A 16,111-nucleotide genomic window follows, 5' to 3' on the forward strand; every position below is an offset into this window, starting at 1 on the left:
TGTTATGTTAATTTTTCTTATATAGCGCATGGCTGCCCCAACAGCAGGGCGTCCCAGCGCTTGCAGAAAAGCCAACCAGAGGTGTCAGCGGAGAGCGAAAGAGGGAATGCTGAAAGGCCTAGGAGTCGGCTGACTAGATGGAGGCAAACAGCCAGGTCTTAATGAATTTACGGAAGAGCCAATGGTCTCGTATGGCACGTGCTTCAATGGGGATGGAATTCCAGAGAGCAGGGGCCAGAGATCTGAAAGAGCGGCCACTCACTCTACTCCTGCGAACCCTGATAGTGCAGGCTAGATGGCGATCGGCAGAACGCAAGGCCCGGGTAGGAGTATAGGGGGTACAGAGACCTTGCAATATTTGAGGGCCCTGGCCGTTGAGGATTTTATGAGTTAAACAGAGGGTCTTGAATTCGATTCTCTGTTTCACTGGAAGCCAGTGGAGTCGGTTAAGAAGATGCGATGTGTGACTATGTTCGGGTAGTGCAAAGCGGGTACGAGCAGCTGCGTTCTGAGCCCTCTGTAATCTTTTGATGACTGACTTGTTAGTACCCAGTAGGAGTCCGTTACAGTAGTCTAGATGGGATAATACCAGGGATTGGACTATGACTTGCCTGGTCGGTGGCTCAAAGAAGCCCAGTATGGGTTTGATGCAGCGAAGGCGGCCGAAGCAGGTGCCCACAACCTTCTTGGCATGCGATTCAAAGGAAAGAGCGCTGTCCATTAGGACACCCAGATTCTTTACCACCTCCTTAGGTTTGGGGGGGGGGCCACCATTGGTGGTCCCACTTCTGTGCGTTGCGTCCCAGGAGGAGCACTTCGGTTTTGGAGGAGTTAAGCTGGAGATAATTATCGGACATCCAGTTAGAGATGGTCGTTATGTCTTCCTGGAATTTGGCCTGGCCAGGCGAAGTGTCATTGGGGAACGTGAAAATAAGCTGCGTGTCGTCCGCATAAGAGATCATTTTAATCTTACGTTCCCTGGCCAGGAGGGCCAGGGGGCGGACGTACACGTTAAACAACGTGGGGCTGAGGGCGGAGCCCTGCGGGACCCCACAGTTAAGGGGAAGCCTGCTGGATGTGTAGGGAGGAGCGTGGACCTGGAAAGAGCGGTCCGAAAGAAAAGAAGCAAACCAGGCAAGCGCACTGTCTCTGACTCCGATCTCATGGGCGACCTTGCCATTCCAGGTCACTGGTGATGGTACAAACAGCCCCTCCTCATCAGTGTGCTGCAGCTAGCTCTTTGAGCCATTCAGGCAATCCTCCGCATTAAAGTGGTCCTAATGCAAATAGACAAATTAGCTACCTTGTATTACTTACTGACACAATTAGATTCGCTTTCCACAATTGTCCATGTCCAGTTTGTCATGGGGTGCTCTGTCACCAAATGCATGGTGTGGATAATGACTTTGCCAATCTTTTCAGCAGGAAGGTCACGAATGGAAGTGCAACTCTCAAGTTTTACAACCAATACTTCCGCAGTTGAGGGATCCTGTTTGCCACCCACTACCCAATTTTTTGCTTTAGGGTACAGACACCAGTAGACGCTGGGAAATTCCCTACGGAAAGTTGGTCAGTGATATATGCTTTATATTCCCCCCTCTGTCACTGTGTCAAGTGCTAGTCACACTAATTCTCAGTGCCCCCCAACAAGGACCCGGCAGCCATCTATCTGTTAAGAGATGCCCATTCACCCAAATGAAAAGCTACATCCTCGTCCAGACTTATTCAGCACCTGAGACCTTCGAATTTGGGTATTTGCCACTACCAAAAGATTGTATGCAAATTATTAAAGAACGTTGAACATCTGTGCATTTTATCCAGCTAATACAAACAATTGAGATTTACTGCCCCAATCACAACATCCAGGTCTTAGCATCAACTGTATAAAGCCTTCTGAAAACAGGGCTGCACCATACCTCCATATGCCTTCATCTGGTGGCAATCGCTCTTTACCCGCAAAATAGTGAATATCAGTCTGTCTTTAAAATTACAGTCATTGGGGACTTCATAAAAGGACTTAAGAGTCCTCTTTCTAGGACCCCCCAAATCCCCTCCTCTGACATTTATATTGGCCTCTTGAAATTTATGCTGGCGTCCTTTGAACCCGTCTATTTGCTTCCACTGCAATTTCTCTGTTGTAAGGTTGTTCTTGTATCTATCAATCACCACTCTCGAAAAAGAATAAGTGAAGAACGGGTATTGTTGTTCATAGAACCCTATATGTGGATATACATAGATAGAATAGTCATTCTGTAAAGGTACTCTCTATTCATACCAAAAGTTAAATCAAGTCAGCCAGTTCATTGTGTTATCCTACTCCCTTGGCCACTGCCACTAGCAATAAACACCCAACACACTTTAGATGTGCAAAAGAACCATTGTGTTTTATGTGGACCATGCTCAGTCCATCAGGAAACCCAAGCAATTTGTATTGCTTTTGCTCAACCACACCTTTGCACCCCCATCTTAAAGGCTGGCCTTGCAGATCATTTGAGGCATTCAGCCTTGTTACGACAAGACCAGATGTACCCTACATAAGATAACTAGGGCATATTCAACTCGCAAAGAAAAAGAAATGGTGTACCTGGTTAATATACCACTCATTCATCAAGCATTAATATTTGACCTTCGTGTCTGCCAAGAAGCACAAATCAGCCAGACATTACTTAAAACATTGCTCCAGGTGACTCCAACTTCTGCTCCCAGGCCATCACATTGGGAATCTCGGAGCCGCTCTTCAGTCTCTGCACAGCATATAATCTTGGGAAGCACATGCTGCCGACCGAGACGTTACTTAACTGTAACAATTTTTTGTATGTTGTAGTGTTTTAAATTCACATGAGCCTTAACTACCTCCCTGATGCAAGCCTAAGGAAAGACATATGACGCAATATATTTTCCACTTTTTTTGGGACTTAATATGTTTCCTCTTCAGCACACAGACTTCTCAATGCTTTGCAGAACTACTCTTTCACTTAGGGCAAAAACACAATCTGAGGTGGAGTCTGTGTCTTGAGTGCTTTGTGCTTTTCATCAAAGAAAAAACTTGTAATATTTCAAGCACAATACTAGATGCAAGAGTGTGCAAAGCTTGTAAATCTATAGCACTACAAGTTCTAAACTGATTTTTACATGTAAATAATGGTTTCTATCCCAGTAAAGCATCTTTGTGAAAAACAGCATTATTGAAAACATTTTATCTTCACAAATTCTATATAAACACTGATTAACAACTCTAACTGCAAATGTATTTCTCACTATATTTGGAAAAAAAAACATTTCTTTAAAAAACCTTTTTCAGAGGGCGATGAGCTGGTTGTTCCCGAAACCTCAGACAATAGCCGGAAACAAATGGTTAGAAACATAAACAATAAACGGCGCTACTCGTTTCGGGTGCCTGAGGAGGAGAGATTACAGCAGAGGAGGTAAGCATTTCAATGAAATTCATTACGTTTTCTCACACTGTTGTAAGGTAAACTAGTCACTCCCACACTTACCACGACAACACTGCCTTCATTGGGTGCATTACCTATCAAGTCCAGTTCAAAGCAGATGCTGCTTTTCTCAAATCTACCAGAAATTATATCTTACCACTCACTGTTTTTTTCAGGCTATTGTAGTGGCAGAATTCAAGGGGGAGAGAATACCGTATTAGAGATTATCCAGGAATTGCCAAAGATTAATGCTATTTCGGGCTACTGGCAGCTCTTTCAACTTCAGTCAAAACTCAGTCCTTTGTATAAAGGGAAACTAACGCCAATGAATAATTCACCATTTAATTGAAATTGAAGACTTCCGTTTTCACAAATACCATACTACCCTCTAAGGAGTCCTGGTACTAGAAACTGTCTGGATCTATCCTAGCTACAGATGTTTGCTAGATCTGAAGGTTGCAATAATGCCTATGGTGACTGTAATGTTCATGAAATTCTGCACTCATCTCAGACTTCTTCATATTAAGGGTATTCAATCAAGTCCCTTGCTCTTGTTGACCTGCTCCTATCCTAAGATTTCAGTCATGGTCTCTCTTTTCCTCTTACTGAGTACCATAATTCCAGCTGGGGCTCTTTGATATGGGGAAGTTTAAGAGTAACTTTGATCAAGAATAAGAAAACGGGGGACAGATGAGCGCCTATGCCCTTCCCCGTCAGCTCTAAAGTGTGTCAGAAGATACATTTAAGATAATTTGTTCCTATTTGAGAAATGAGAGGGATGTGTGGTCTGCAGAGCGAAGACTCCCACCTTGCTGATGAGGGTGCCATAGCTGCATGAATACCATCCCACTTGTCATTCACTCTGGTAATCACTTGTAATGGCAAGGAAGGCAATTGATTCTCTGGCACAAGCCCCGGCTGGTGCCTAGGAATTGTGTTTCTTGCCATGGATTAGTATGCATTCACTCTTTCATGACATCATTACCTGCGACCATTCATCTTTCACACACCGGCTGTATTTCATTCTCTGAATCCTGTAAAACAATATACATATCACTCTTTGAAGATTAAGGCTATTTCCCTTCCTAGTGAAAAGAGCATTAAAAATTGCACAACCTCTCCAATCTCCACATTTATCAAGAGAGATGTATTATTTGGGAAACCTGATGCATTCTGAACAAATTGTCAGGTGAGCAGAATCAGAGGCGAGAAAATTGTCAGATCTGTCAAGTAAGCAAGAATGGTAAATCCCTAGGCTGATATTTGTGTCTACTATTCACAAAAGACAGCAGGCATGTGTTGTTCTATTGTGATCTATATCACACATTTACATCAGAAGGTACATTACTTCGTTATCCAGAAGTTAATGTGAATAGGGTGCCGCAGTTAAATAGCACGTCTTCGGATTTTATTCAAACTTGAAGGGATATTGGTTGTTCTGGCCATGTTCAGCCCCTCTAAAGGCAGGATAGGTTCAAAAGAATATGATATGCACCAAAAATATAGAACAAGATGCACACCACAAGTATAAGAAAAGTGAAGCTCTCGTCCAGTTAGTCTGAAATGTTTCATAACAGTGAGTGGGTTACAGTAGCCAAACTAACATGAATTCCTAAGGGAAAGTGATGCTACTGAAATGCAATTTTTTTAAACGTTCTAATCTTGTAAATAGATAAAGGTAGCAGCATTTTGGATATTGGTTAGAGGTTTGAAAAAACACTTTAAATTATTGTTGGTTTAAGATTTATAAGTGTGCTGGGGAGCCTTGTGCTCATCTCTAGTAGTAAACTGAGTAGTGTTGAATAGTAAATGATGGCAGGATCAGGTCTGAAGGTGGTGGAGAGGTTATCATATCTAACCTGCCATGTGCAGTGGCATTTGAGTTTATATTGTGGTAACAAACTTTGTGGAACTTGCATTATGGTGACAAAAATGTGCCTCATAATAGATTTTTCTGTTTTTAAAACTTTTTTTTTTTTTAAGGCATTCTTATTTCTATTTATTAGCCCCAAAATTGGCAGGGAAGCTCCTCCCTTGGACTTTTTTTTCACTTTTCCCCTCCCTTGTTTTTTTTCTTAGTTTTATTTGCTGTCCTTGTCCTTCTCACAGCAGCAGTGTTTCTCCCCTTCCACTCTGACGTGCCCACTTCTCAAAAACTCTCATCTCTTTGATTTCTAGAGTAACTCTTTCACTGCTCTTCTTTCACAGATGCAGCTTGTCGCCTGCTAAAATTGCGACACCCATGTGTTAGACCTTTCCATAGAGGAGACCCCAGACTATGAGCCTCTGTTAGACTGCCATTGAGCACTTCTAACTTCCTTTGGCAGTATAAGCATAGTTTTCATTTGTTTGCTGATGATTTGTAGCTTTTCTCCCTAAGTATGCACTCATGAGGAGTGACGTTGTGTATGAAGCAAAGTTCCCAAAGAAATGCAACATCTTATTTGAAATTATTTGCTAAAATTTTGTTTCCATTTTATACCTTTGCTTCCACAGTGTTTGTTTCCGTAATAATTTTCTAGTGTTATTTTGCTGACAATGTTCACATATTTTGATATATGAAGACCTATAGATAGTTAAATAGTGTAAGGATGTAAAGAGTCTTTAGGGGTTGGAGAGGTGCAAATAGTATTTAAATACTGCAATGAACACATCACTGAATAGGCCATGTATGGGGTATTGTGCTAAGGCGAGGGACCTACAGCTCTTTGGAATGTAACTATGTAACTATGTAACTGAAACAAACACATTTACCAAACCACAACCTTTTGCCTCAGGGTATTTAGGCAGTTTGTACCAATGAGAATTGATGACTTTGCAGAATTGTCCCCATACACTCAAGGTGTACTTCTACTAAATAAAAATCAATATGCAAACTACAAGTAGCTGAAAACACTGCTTCTAGGCTTCTGTGAGTTCCTAACTCCTTGATTACACAAGATGTTCTCTCCCTTTGGACCTTTGGTCCCATTGGATCCAGTTTAAGGTCTGTTTAACAATTTGTAAGGTTAATCTGGGGAAATAATAATTCTCACTATAAACCTCTCTAGTAAACAGCCTTCTGCACCTTCGCTTTCACTGTGGGTTTTCTAACATTGAGAAAATACGAGTGAGGCAGCGAACACCGGAAAAAAGGTGGATCTGCTCTGAAATGTCTTGCCTCAGTCTCAAGTACTGCAGGTCCTTCCTGTAAGAGGGAAAGCAATTTGAAGCCATCTTCCACAAAACCGTTGATTACACAACTTCATACTACATTCCATCTGTCACCTTACATACGTCATGCACAAACTGACCTACCCACCTTGGCAACCCCACCTGGACATCTGAGCCATGTTTTATGCATATTTATCTTTGGGATGTTTTTAATCTTGCATCACATTACTAGTCACATTGTGGCATCTTAATTTTTAATCATGGGGGCATAGTGTAAGTAATACTGATGGCATGGGCAACAGATAGAATTGAGTAAAGCAATATTGCTCATACAAAGGTGTTTACGTTTTAGAACGTTTTGATCTCATGGGGTCTTAGACATAAAATTAGTAGATAGGATTACGTTCTATTTTTGAGGTCAATGTAAATGTCAAATGTGATTTAATATATAGCACAAGGCCGTGCAGTAAAATCCAATTTTAAAGCAGAATTGGCATTTTAAGAATGAATTACACTTGATGTAAGTGCAACTTCCTTAAGGAAGAATGACTCAATAGGGTATTTTTTCTTATAGGGAGATGCTTCGAGATCCAGAAATGAGGAATAAGTTAATTTCCAACCCCACCAACTTTAATCACATAGCACACATGGGTCCAGGAGATGGCATTCAAATCCTAAAAGATCTGCCTATGGTAAGAGAGGAAGAAGTGATAAAAGTGCTTTTTAGAAGATTGAAATACTATTTTTTGTTCATGATTACATGAAGACGTGTTCATTATCGTTTATAATACCAGTAAAGAGCAATGTTGTTTAAGGGCGCTTGCGCGCTGTTTTTAAATCAGATGCCAGACCGTGAGTCCTAGTTTATTCTCTGACTTCTACTTCTGGATGGAGCAGAGGCTTCTATAGGTGTCTTCTTCTAGTTAAGTATGCACCATTCATTGCCTACTGTGCATTTATCGTTGTCATTCCCTGTGTCCTCCATTCCACAGTATCTATTATCCTGTGCCCCATATCAGGCTGACAATCGTTTCACCAATATACTAGTCCAGCTTACTATTCACAAAAGTATAACCTCTAGTTTATGGATAGTCTGGTAAAATGAGGGCTCCATTAAATCACCAACCTCGATAATGGAGCTATGGGTATTTACCAAACCTCAGTCAAAACCTTGTACTGACCTCTTGGTGTCCACACCTGACTTACACAGCAATCCTTTAGAAGCTGATCAACCCAAGAAGAAAATTGTTCACCAGTGTCTGTTCAAGACTTTGTATTCACTCCCATAAATGCACTGAATGTAAGGGGGAGAACTGCCCTCTGCTTGCCAGTAGCATCTGTGACTACTACAGAATCAGGGTTCATTCAAATTGGGTGAATTTAGAGGGCAGTATAGTTACAACCCATCTAACATTGAAGCCGTGGCTACCTATTGGTTAACTTGGCAAAAGAAATTTGCTTAGAAGAGGTATTGCTTGGCAGTTCATTGAACCTTGCAATCTTGCTAACAAATGAAGCTTTGTTTCTGAACGTGTTTTAAAATGTGTCAGTATTTTACTGATCTTGAATGGTCGAGAAGAAAAGACTCGTAGTGCTTCCTTGTAATCTCAAGATATCAAGCCATAACACAGATTTCTGAACCTCAGGAACCGAGTACCTCCACACTAGGAAACCTGCCAAGCGGAAAATGCAGGCACCTCTGTTCTTGCCTAGTGTGCCTATTTATTTATGCATGTTTATTGGGAAATGAGATTTAAAATAAAAGGCAAGTGAACCTACGAAATCAAATTGAGATCTGAACAGTAAGCACCATTTGGATATCACTTATGTTACATTTGTGGCTTTCTGTTGAGATACTATAGAAGTACGGATAATAAGCTTGGTAATTTCATGTCCAATGTTAAGATAATGTTAAGAACTGCTGACACATTTGCAGGATCAAACCACTATACATTTCAAAGGTGTCTATTCCCAATTTGTTGATCTGGCAGCGAATCCATACGTGCCAGTCTCTGAAAAGGCTGAAAACCAGTGTTTGATTACAAACGAAAATCTAGTCCTAAATACTGGAGCCTGAATAAACTACACGTGAACCTGTTGCTCTCAGTGATCGAGCTCCCTTCATGAGGATCCTACCTGACATCAATGAAGACACTACTCTGTATTAGGGAAATCAGTTTTCTTGGAGAAGTCAGCCGTCGAAGTTATATATCAGTGTGTGATGGACATATTTTGTTCAATACACTTACCCCTTTTTTGGACTTTGAGGAGAGGAATCAACATGTTCATACTTGCCTCAGTGTCAGGGGTCATGTTTTATTTGACAACAATTTGTGTTCCATCTCACAGCTTTGGAAGATGATCTAAAACTACTTGTATTAAAAGGAAACCGTCTAGCCCAAGCTCTCCATCTTGTTCTGTATTTAGTGTCTATCTCTTTAAATGTCTAGTTAACCCTTTTCCTGAAAGTGCTTTAAACGCATGGCAAATCTGCACCATATCGATGCTGTTGCTCATTAATACTCATTAATTCATATTTCCATCACATCCTTCGCCTAACTTCCACTGCTTTACCATTTTCAAGAAAAGCTATTTATGTATATGAGAAGAGACCTTAAGTGTTGGGAGGTGAAACTTAATATTATGGGCTGTAAATGTACTTTTAAGGGAGAAGATTTCCCAATGCCTACCATCTATAAGGTTAGAGTATCCTTTTTTAGCCTCTATGATACTGAATGTGTACTCTCACCTACTACCACCTGTTTCCAGCTTGTTTCTGCACACAGCTAATTGAAGGTGAATATACACACATGATTGCTTTGCTCACTGATCATTCTTTGTCTGTGAAAAATGTGTTGGCTGGGGATTTGTTAATGGTTGTAAGCTTATACTATCTGTTAGAAAACCTGTTTTCCAAAAAGTGCCATTGTTGCTTTGCACCACAACTATTAAATTGTTAATTTAGCCAGTTGAAAGCCTCTGTGCATGCAGGTTCCGCTTCCTAAACAGCACCTTAGTGACCCACCCTTAAGTTTCAATTTTATTACCAGCAAGGACAGGCAGAAAGTGTGTCACTGGCCTATTTCTTCAGAATAAGGTCTACTGAGTTTTGTATGTCCATACAATGTTTAAACAAATGTTTCTTCTCAGTGTCTTACCGCTGAGTGCTGCGCTGAGTGTCTATGAATCCCCCTTAGTATCTCATCCTCACCTAAACTACTTTCATTGCCCATGTAGTTCCTCTTTCAACATGCTCTGATACAGTGTAATCAACAAATTCAACAGCTAATTTGTTAAACAAATTTCTGGGTGTAGAGCCAACAGTGCTTGACGATGGCCACTTTCTTCTGAATTCTAGTGTTTGACTCTACTGTCATGGCTGTTTTGCTGCAGTTGGTGCCCTTGGTCCTGGTTGCTGTAAGTGGTTTAAAATCTAAGGACTGGACCTTTTTTCTATCCTACTTTTGGCAACTCTGAAGGCTTGAATATCCACTCCCTCTTCAGCTGCTTTAGAAAAGCCAAAATGGTGAATCACTCATGCAAGGCTTCATCCAGCATACCTCACGTACAACTCACAAGCAGTCTTTGATGGAGCAGAGTTTCCACAGAGGCCTTGCAGTGGACCCACAGAGTTCATGACAGTAGGTCTGCGTGAGGCTGTTTCCGACCTCTGGGAGTGACAGCAATGAGCGGGAAGGGCTACACTTGGCAGACAGGGGTGGAAGCCTGGCCCAACCTTCAAGATGATGAGTTGACTGAATTTGGCTTTGTCCAGTTATAAAGACTCTGCAGAATTTCTTCTAGTGAAGGGGACTAGAACAGATTATTTCTTTACACCACGCCACTTTGAAGCATGTCAGGTCAAGAAAGATTGTGACCCTGGAGTGCCTGCAGAGGATTCTGTATTATCCCAATGAAAGAGGCTGTTGCTAACCTCTATTAACTTTCTGCATACAGGTCTTCATACTAGGACAAGCTATAAAGGCCAAGCTGTATGAGATGTTGAGGCACAAATGGAAGTACTATAGGGCAGGATGTAGACAGTGGAAACAAAGGTGTGTATAAGGTTGTGAAACAAGAATATTCCCTACAATGCACCTGGTCAACAGTGGAAACTTCTATGGTTTGGCTGTCCAAATTGCAGCAAGGGGAACTACGCAACATGTTCAAGATGGTAATGTAACCCGAAGACTTGGAAAATGTGGGCATAAGCCTTTACATTAAATGACTCCTCCTTGAGTTGGGCTGTGATTACTTTTTGAAGGTGGTATCTAAATTGTTGGACAACTTGGTAAAGAGAGGAGTATCAAGGTGTGCACTCATTGATATAGCGCTGTGGAGGCTGCCCATTAAAGCCCTGTGGTTTGATAAAAGAGGTGGAGATACAGTGATGCTATATGTTATAGCACATGGAGACAGAGCCCAACTTAATAATTTGCTTAAATATACTGGTAGCAGAATACATATGTTCCCCGACTTGTGCCTCTTGACACTGCCATTGACACGACAGAGTAAGCAGGCGTTCTTGGCAATTGAGAGATCTGCAAAACATAGAAATTCAAGCAATTGTCATATACCAGGCATGACCAATGATACACCAGTGGAAGACCTACATCTTTCACCAAGTGCAACCCACTATATCCCTCCTACAAATGTCTGAAGCACACCAATACGTGAGAATATTTTCTGTGGGCAAAGTGGTACTCTGATATCTCTTTAGGTTCCCTGAATGAGTCCAGACCTGAATACGTTATGCCTGTCCTCTTTAGGGATTATTAGGAGATTTTTCTTGCATATTGCCCCTGTCTTTAACACTCAGTTTTTCGTTTCTGTAAATAACTCCCCAATCATCCACAATGCTGTGTGGTATAGTTCTATTTGAGGTTTGTTGATTACGTACTTTTTCGGCGTACAATACTATTGAACGTGGGTTTTCCCATTCTCTTTGAGGGGAAATTTGTCTATTTTGATCTGGAAGGATTTGTTTAAATTGTAGTGTGTTTAACAGCTCAAAAAGGGTAGAAACAAGAATATAAGAACAGGGTCTTTCTCTTCCTTGTTAGTCTTAATAAAATGAAGATGGCGGACCGGTAACCCAACCCCACATTAACGGATTAAACATGCTGTCCCTTGACTTGCAAATAAATATACAAATTTGCTTATAGGAACTTCTGTTTAGTTCATCAAAGGAGTAGCAAGGGATGAAATGTAAGAACTGTGATGAGAAAGATCTTGAGTCATTGTAATTACGATTATGTTAATTAATCCATACATTACATATCAATGATTCTTCTAAGTTTCAATCCTAGTAGTATGCAGATATACAGGATCAGTGTCCCATCTTGGATTGATCTGTAATAATCGAAAATATCAGGTGCAGGCCAGAGATGCAGCACACAAGCATGATAAACCATGCAAAGTCCCCAGTGAGCTAGAAACTGATTGAAAGAGTAGCAAACATGGGACAGCTTCCCACAAAGCTACGAGGGCTGAAAGAGAGTACATGGTTGTTCAGGTGTGGAGAATTACAGATTACTTCAAATTCAAGCTCCTTTCTTTCTTGCTAAGAAACTGCCACTTTCCCAGTGGAATTGAATGTGTCCAGAAAGAATCTATCTTCGTAATATAGTCTGAAAATCTAGGCGTAAATCACTAAAAGTCGCAAACTGAGTCAAAGATATTGTTGAATGTCTGAAATAACTCCTGAAGGCAGAAAGCACATCCTTGTTTCTTAACAGTACTTCCTCTGGATTAAAAAGATTGAAAAAGTGGAGGCAGAGAAACATCCTGATTAAATTCAAAGGAGGATGAACTTTAGGTTTGAAGTCAGGATTATGACTTAAAACACTTAGTCTTCAAAAGATCTTTAAATCCAAAGTGGAATTGCCTTGTTGTCTGTCAAATTCAATGGTTACAAAAAGAAAACTGAGGCAGACAAAATGGAAAAGGAATCTTCCTGCATTCAAACAAAGGGTTAATGAAGCACAGCTTGAAGCTTCATCCGAAGGGACCGCATTAATCAAACAGGAGGAGGCATAGCCATCGTCCACAAGAACACCATCCACATCACGTCCAGCTCCGACGACACCCTCACAGCGCCAAACACCTACACTTCCAGATACACACCGACCCCAAGACCACACTCAGAGGCACCCTCATTTACAGACCCCCAGGACCCCGCACACAATTCAGCGAAGACATCACTGACTTTGTCAGCCCACACGCCCTCCCCTCCGATGACTATATTCTCCTAGGGGACCTCAACTTCCACCTGGAGAATAACAACGACAGAAACACCACCACCCTGCTGGACAACCTCGCCAATCTCGGACTCCAACAACTGGTGAACACCCCCACGCTCGACCCAATCTTCTCCTCCAGCAAGCACATCTCCTTCTACCACTCCACGGTACTCCACTGGACAGACCACAGCTCCACTGTACTCCACAGTACTCCACTGGACACCCACAACAGGTCCCTCGCAGAAGCTGGAACAAAATTACCACCGCCCAGCTCACCACATCACTAAACCAGAACCCTCCTGCCAGATCAACGGACCCCAATCAAGCAGCCAACAACCTGGCACAGTGGAACACCAACTGCGCTGATGACCTAGCACCCCTGAAAACCCGTCCCAACAAACCAGGAAGCAAAAAAGCCTCCTGGTTCAACGACGACCTCAAGAACTCCAAGAAGAACTACCGCGCCCTCGAGAAAGCCTGGCGAAGAAACCCAACCACAGACAACATGACCGCCCTCAAACACGCCACCCGCAAACACCACCAGCTGATCCGCACCACCAAGAAGTCAGCATTCAGGGAGCGTCTAGACAATAATGCCCACAACAGCAAGGAACTCTTCAGCATCGTCAAAGAGCTCACCAACCCCAGCAACAACGACATCATTCCCTCATAAGACCTCTGCGACTCTCTCGCCTCGTTTTTCCACAGCAAGATCGCAGACATACACAACAGCTTCGGCGACCAGACCACTCCCCCACCCACAGAATCGAACCCCCCCACCACCACCCTCCGCGCCTGGATCCCGATCAGCACCGAAGACACCATCCGCACAATGAACACCATCCACTCCGGATCGCTAACCGACCCATGCCCCCACCACATCTTCAACAAGGCCGACTCCGTCATCGCCCCTCAACTCCGGGACATCATCAACTGCTCCTTCAATACCGCCACCTTCCCGGAAAGCTGGAAGCATGCCGAGCTCAGCGCCCTCCTGAAGAAACCTTCAGCAGACCCACCGAACTTAAGAACTACCGCCCCATCTCGCTCCTCCCTTTTCCCGCCAAAGTTATAGAGAAGACCGTCAACAGTCAGCTCGCCGCCTTCCTCGAGTCCAACGGTTCCCTCGACCCCTCACAGTCCGGTGTCCGAGCCAACCACAGCACCGAGACTGCCCTCATCACAGCCACAGATGACATCCGAACCCTACTCAACAATGGGGAAACAGTGGCCCTCATCCTCCTGGACCTCTCCGCAACGTTCGACACGGTCTGTCGCCAAACCTTAATTCAACGCCTCAGCAACATCGGGATACAAGATAAGGCACTGGACTGGATCATCTCGTTCCTCGCCGGAAGAAGCCAGAGAGTCCGCCTCCCCCCGTTCAGATCAGAGGCCACCGAAGTCATCTGCGGCGTACCACAAGGTTCATCGCTCAGCCCCACCCTCTTCAACGTCTACATGAGCCCCCTCGCACGCCAACACAACCTCAACATCATCTCCTACGCCGACGACACCCAGCTGATCCTCTCCCTCACCAAAGACCCAACCACCGCCAGAACCAACCTACACGAAGGGATGAAAGAAGTAGCCGAGTGGATGAAGAACAGCCGCCTAAAACTGAACTCAGACAAGACGGAAGTCCTCATCCTGGGATCATCCCCCTCTGCCTGGGACGACTCCTGGTGGCCCTAGGCAGCGCACCCAAACCAACGGACCATGCACGAAACCTGGGCTTCATCCTAGACTCCTCCCTCTCAATATCCAGACAAGTCAACGCCGTCTCATCATCATGTTTTAACATCCTACGCATGCTCCGAAAGATCTTCCGATGGATCCCCATCGAAACAAGGAAGACGGTCACCCAAGCACTTGTCACCAGCCGCCTGGACTACGGAAACACCCTCTACACCGGAACCACAGCCAAACTGCAGGAAAGACTTCAACGCATTCAGAACGCCTCCGCACGACTCATCCTGGACATACCTCGACACAACCACATATCCGGACACCTGAGAGACCTGCACGGGCTCCCCGTCAGCAAGAGGATCACGTTCCGTCTCCTTACTCATGCACACAAGGCCCTCCACGACCTAGGACCCAGATACCTTAACAACCGCCTGACCTTCTACACCCCCACCCGCCAACTGCGTTCGTCCAACCAACCCCCGCCGCGATTCCACGCATTCGAAGATCCATCATGGGAGGTAGATCCTTCTCCTACCTGGCGGCTAAGACCTGGAATTCCCTCCCCTCCCACCTCCATCGTACCCAGAACCACCTCTCCTTCAGGAAGGCAACTCAAGACCTGGTTGTTCTATCAGTAGCGAACTCCTCTCCCCTAAGCTCCTTGAGACCCTACGGGTGAGTAGTGCGCTATACAAATTTCTGATTGGATTGGATTGGAAGCAACCAAACCATGCCCCATAAAAACATGTTATGAGTGACATAGAATATGGTGACAGAGTTCAAATTTGTACATCCGCAGAGGGGAGAAAAAATATTCTAGTTTTCTCTGTAGCATCATGTACACCACAATCAGTGATGAGTACATAACAGAGTAAATGATTCACAGGATCCATGATGTATACGGTCAGCATTCTGAAGAAAACATTGTGGTACCTTCCTAGACTCTCGGTCTCCTGTTACACAAGCAGCAGAGTCAATCCGATTTTTACAGAGTTGGAAGGGTGCAGAGTAGGTGATCAACTGAATGAAACATCAAAGCCAAGCTCTTCGCCAAGCAAAGCAGAATTTGGAGCAATAACATCCAAGTTCAATAGGATGCCACCAGCACTTCACAAGCCCCCTTTATACATGTATTCTGGAACTCTGAGGTAAGGTGCAGAAGAGAGACCCTTGGAAAAAGATTTAAAAAAATACCCCCACTTTCAGCCAGAGGGTGGTTTGCCCTGTAATTGAAAACCCACAATAGAACGTTCTCTGCCGAGATAATGTGATACAATCTGGGCTGGCTGAACCGGTTTACAATCTGATTTGAAAACAGTAGGTTTAGGCAAAAGTTTAGAGACAAGGGAAATCCTAAACGAGTTGAGCCACCTCCATCATTGTCCATGACTAGAATGTTTGCTGCATGCGAAGCTAAAAACATTGCTGTACCTCAGGCAGACAAAGCAAGATGAATCAACCAGCAACTGAGATCATATGCATGTATGATGATGCATAAAGCTATAATGACCTAATTTTTCAAACTCTGAGAAATAAGTAAGCGAAGCATCTATTTCAGAGAATCGTGCAAAAAACAGATTTGAAGCCATAAGG

General features: G+C 43.4%; 1 protein-coding gene across 2 annotated transcripts in view; it reads left to right on the forward strand.

The window, feature by feature from the left end:
• CDC42BPA (CDC42 binding protein kinase alpha) overlaps positions 1–16,111 on the forward strand; it is a 1,077,984-nt gene that overhangs the window by 1,021,755 nt on the left and 40,118 nt on the right. For both annotated transcript variants that reach the window (XM_078649868.1, XM_078649869.1), the window contains 2 exons: positions 3,302–3,425; positions 7,162–7,279. In XM_078649868.1, the coding sequence (XP_078505994.1) occupies positions 3,302–3,425; positions 7,162–7,279 (242 nt within the window). The remainder of the gene's footprint in view (positions 1–3,301; positions 3,426–7,161; positions 7,280–16,111) is intronic.

This window comes from Lissotriton helveticus, chromosome 6, assembly GCF_964261635.1.
Source record: "Lissotriton helveticus chromosome 6, aLisHel1.1, whole genome shotgun sequence".
Taxonomy (NCBI): Eukaryota; Metazoa; Chordata; class Amphibia; order Caudata; family Salamandridae; genus Lissotriton; species Lissotriton helveticus.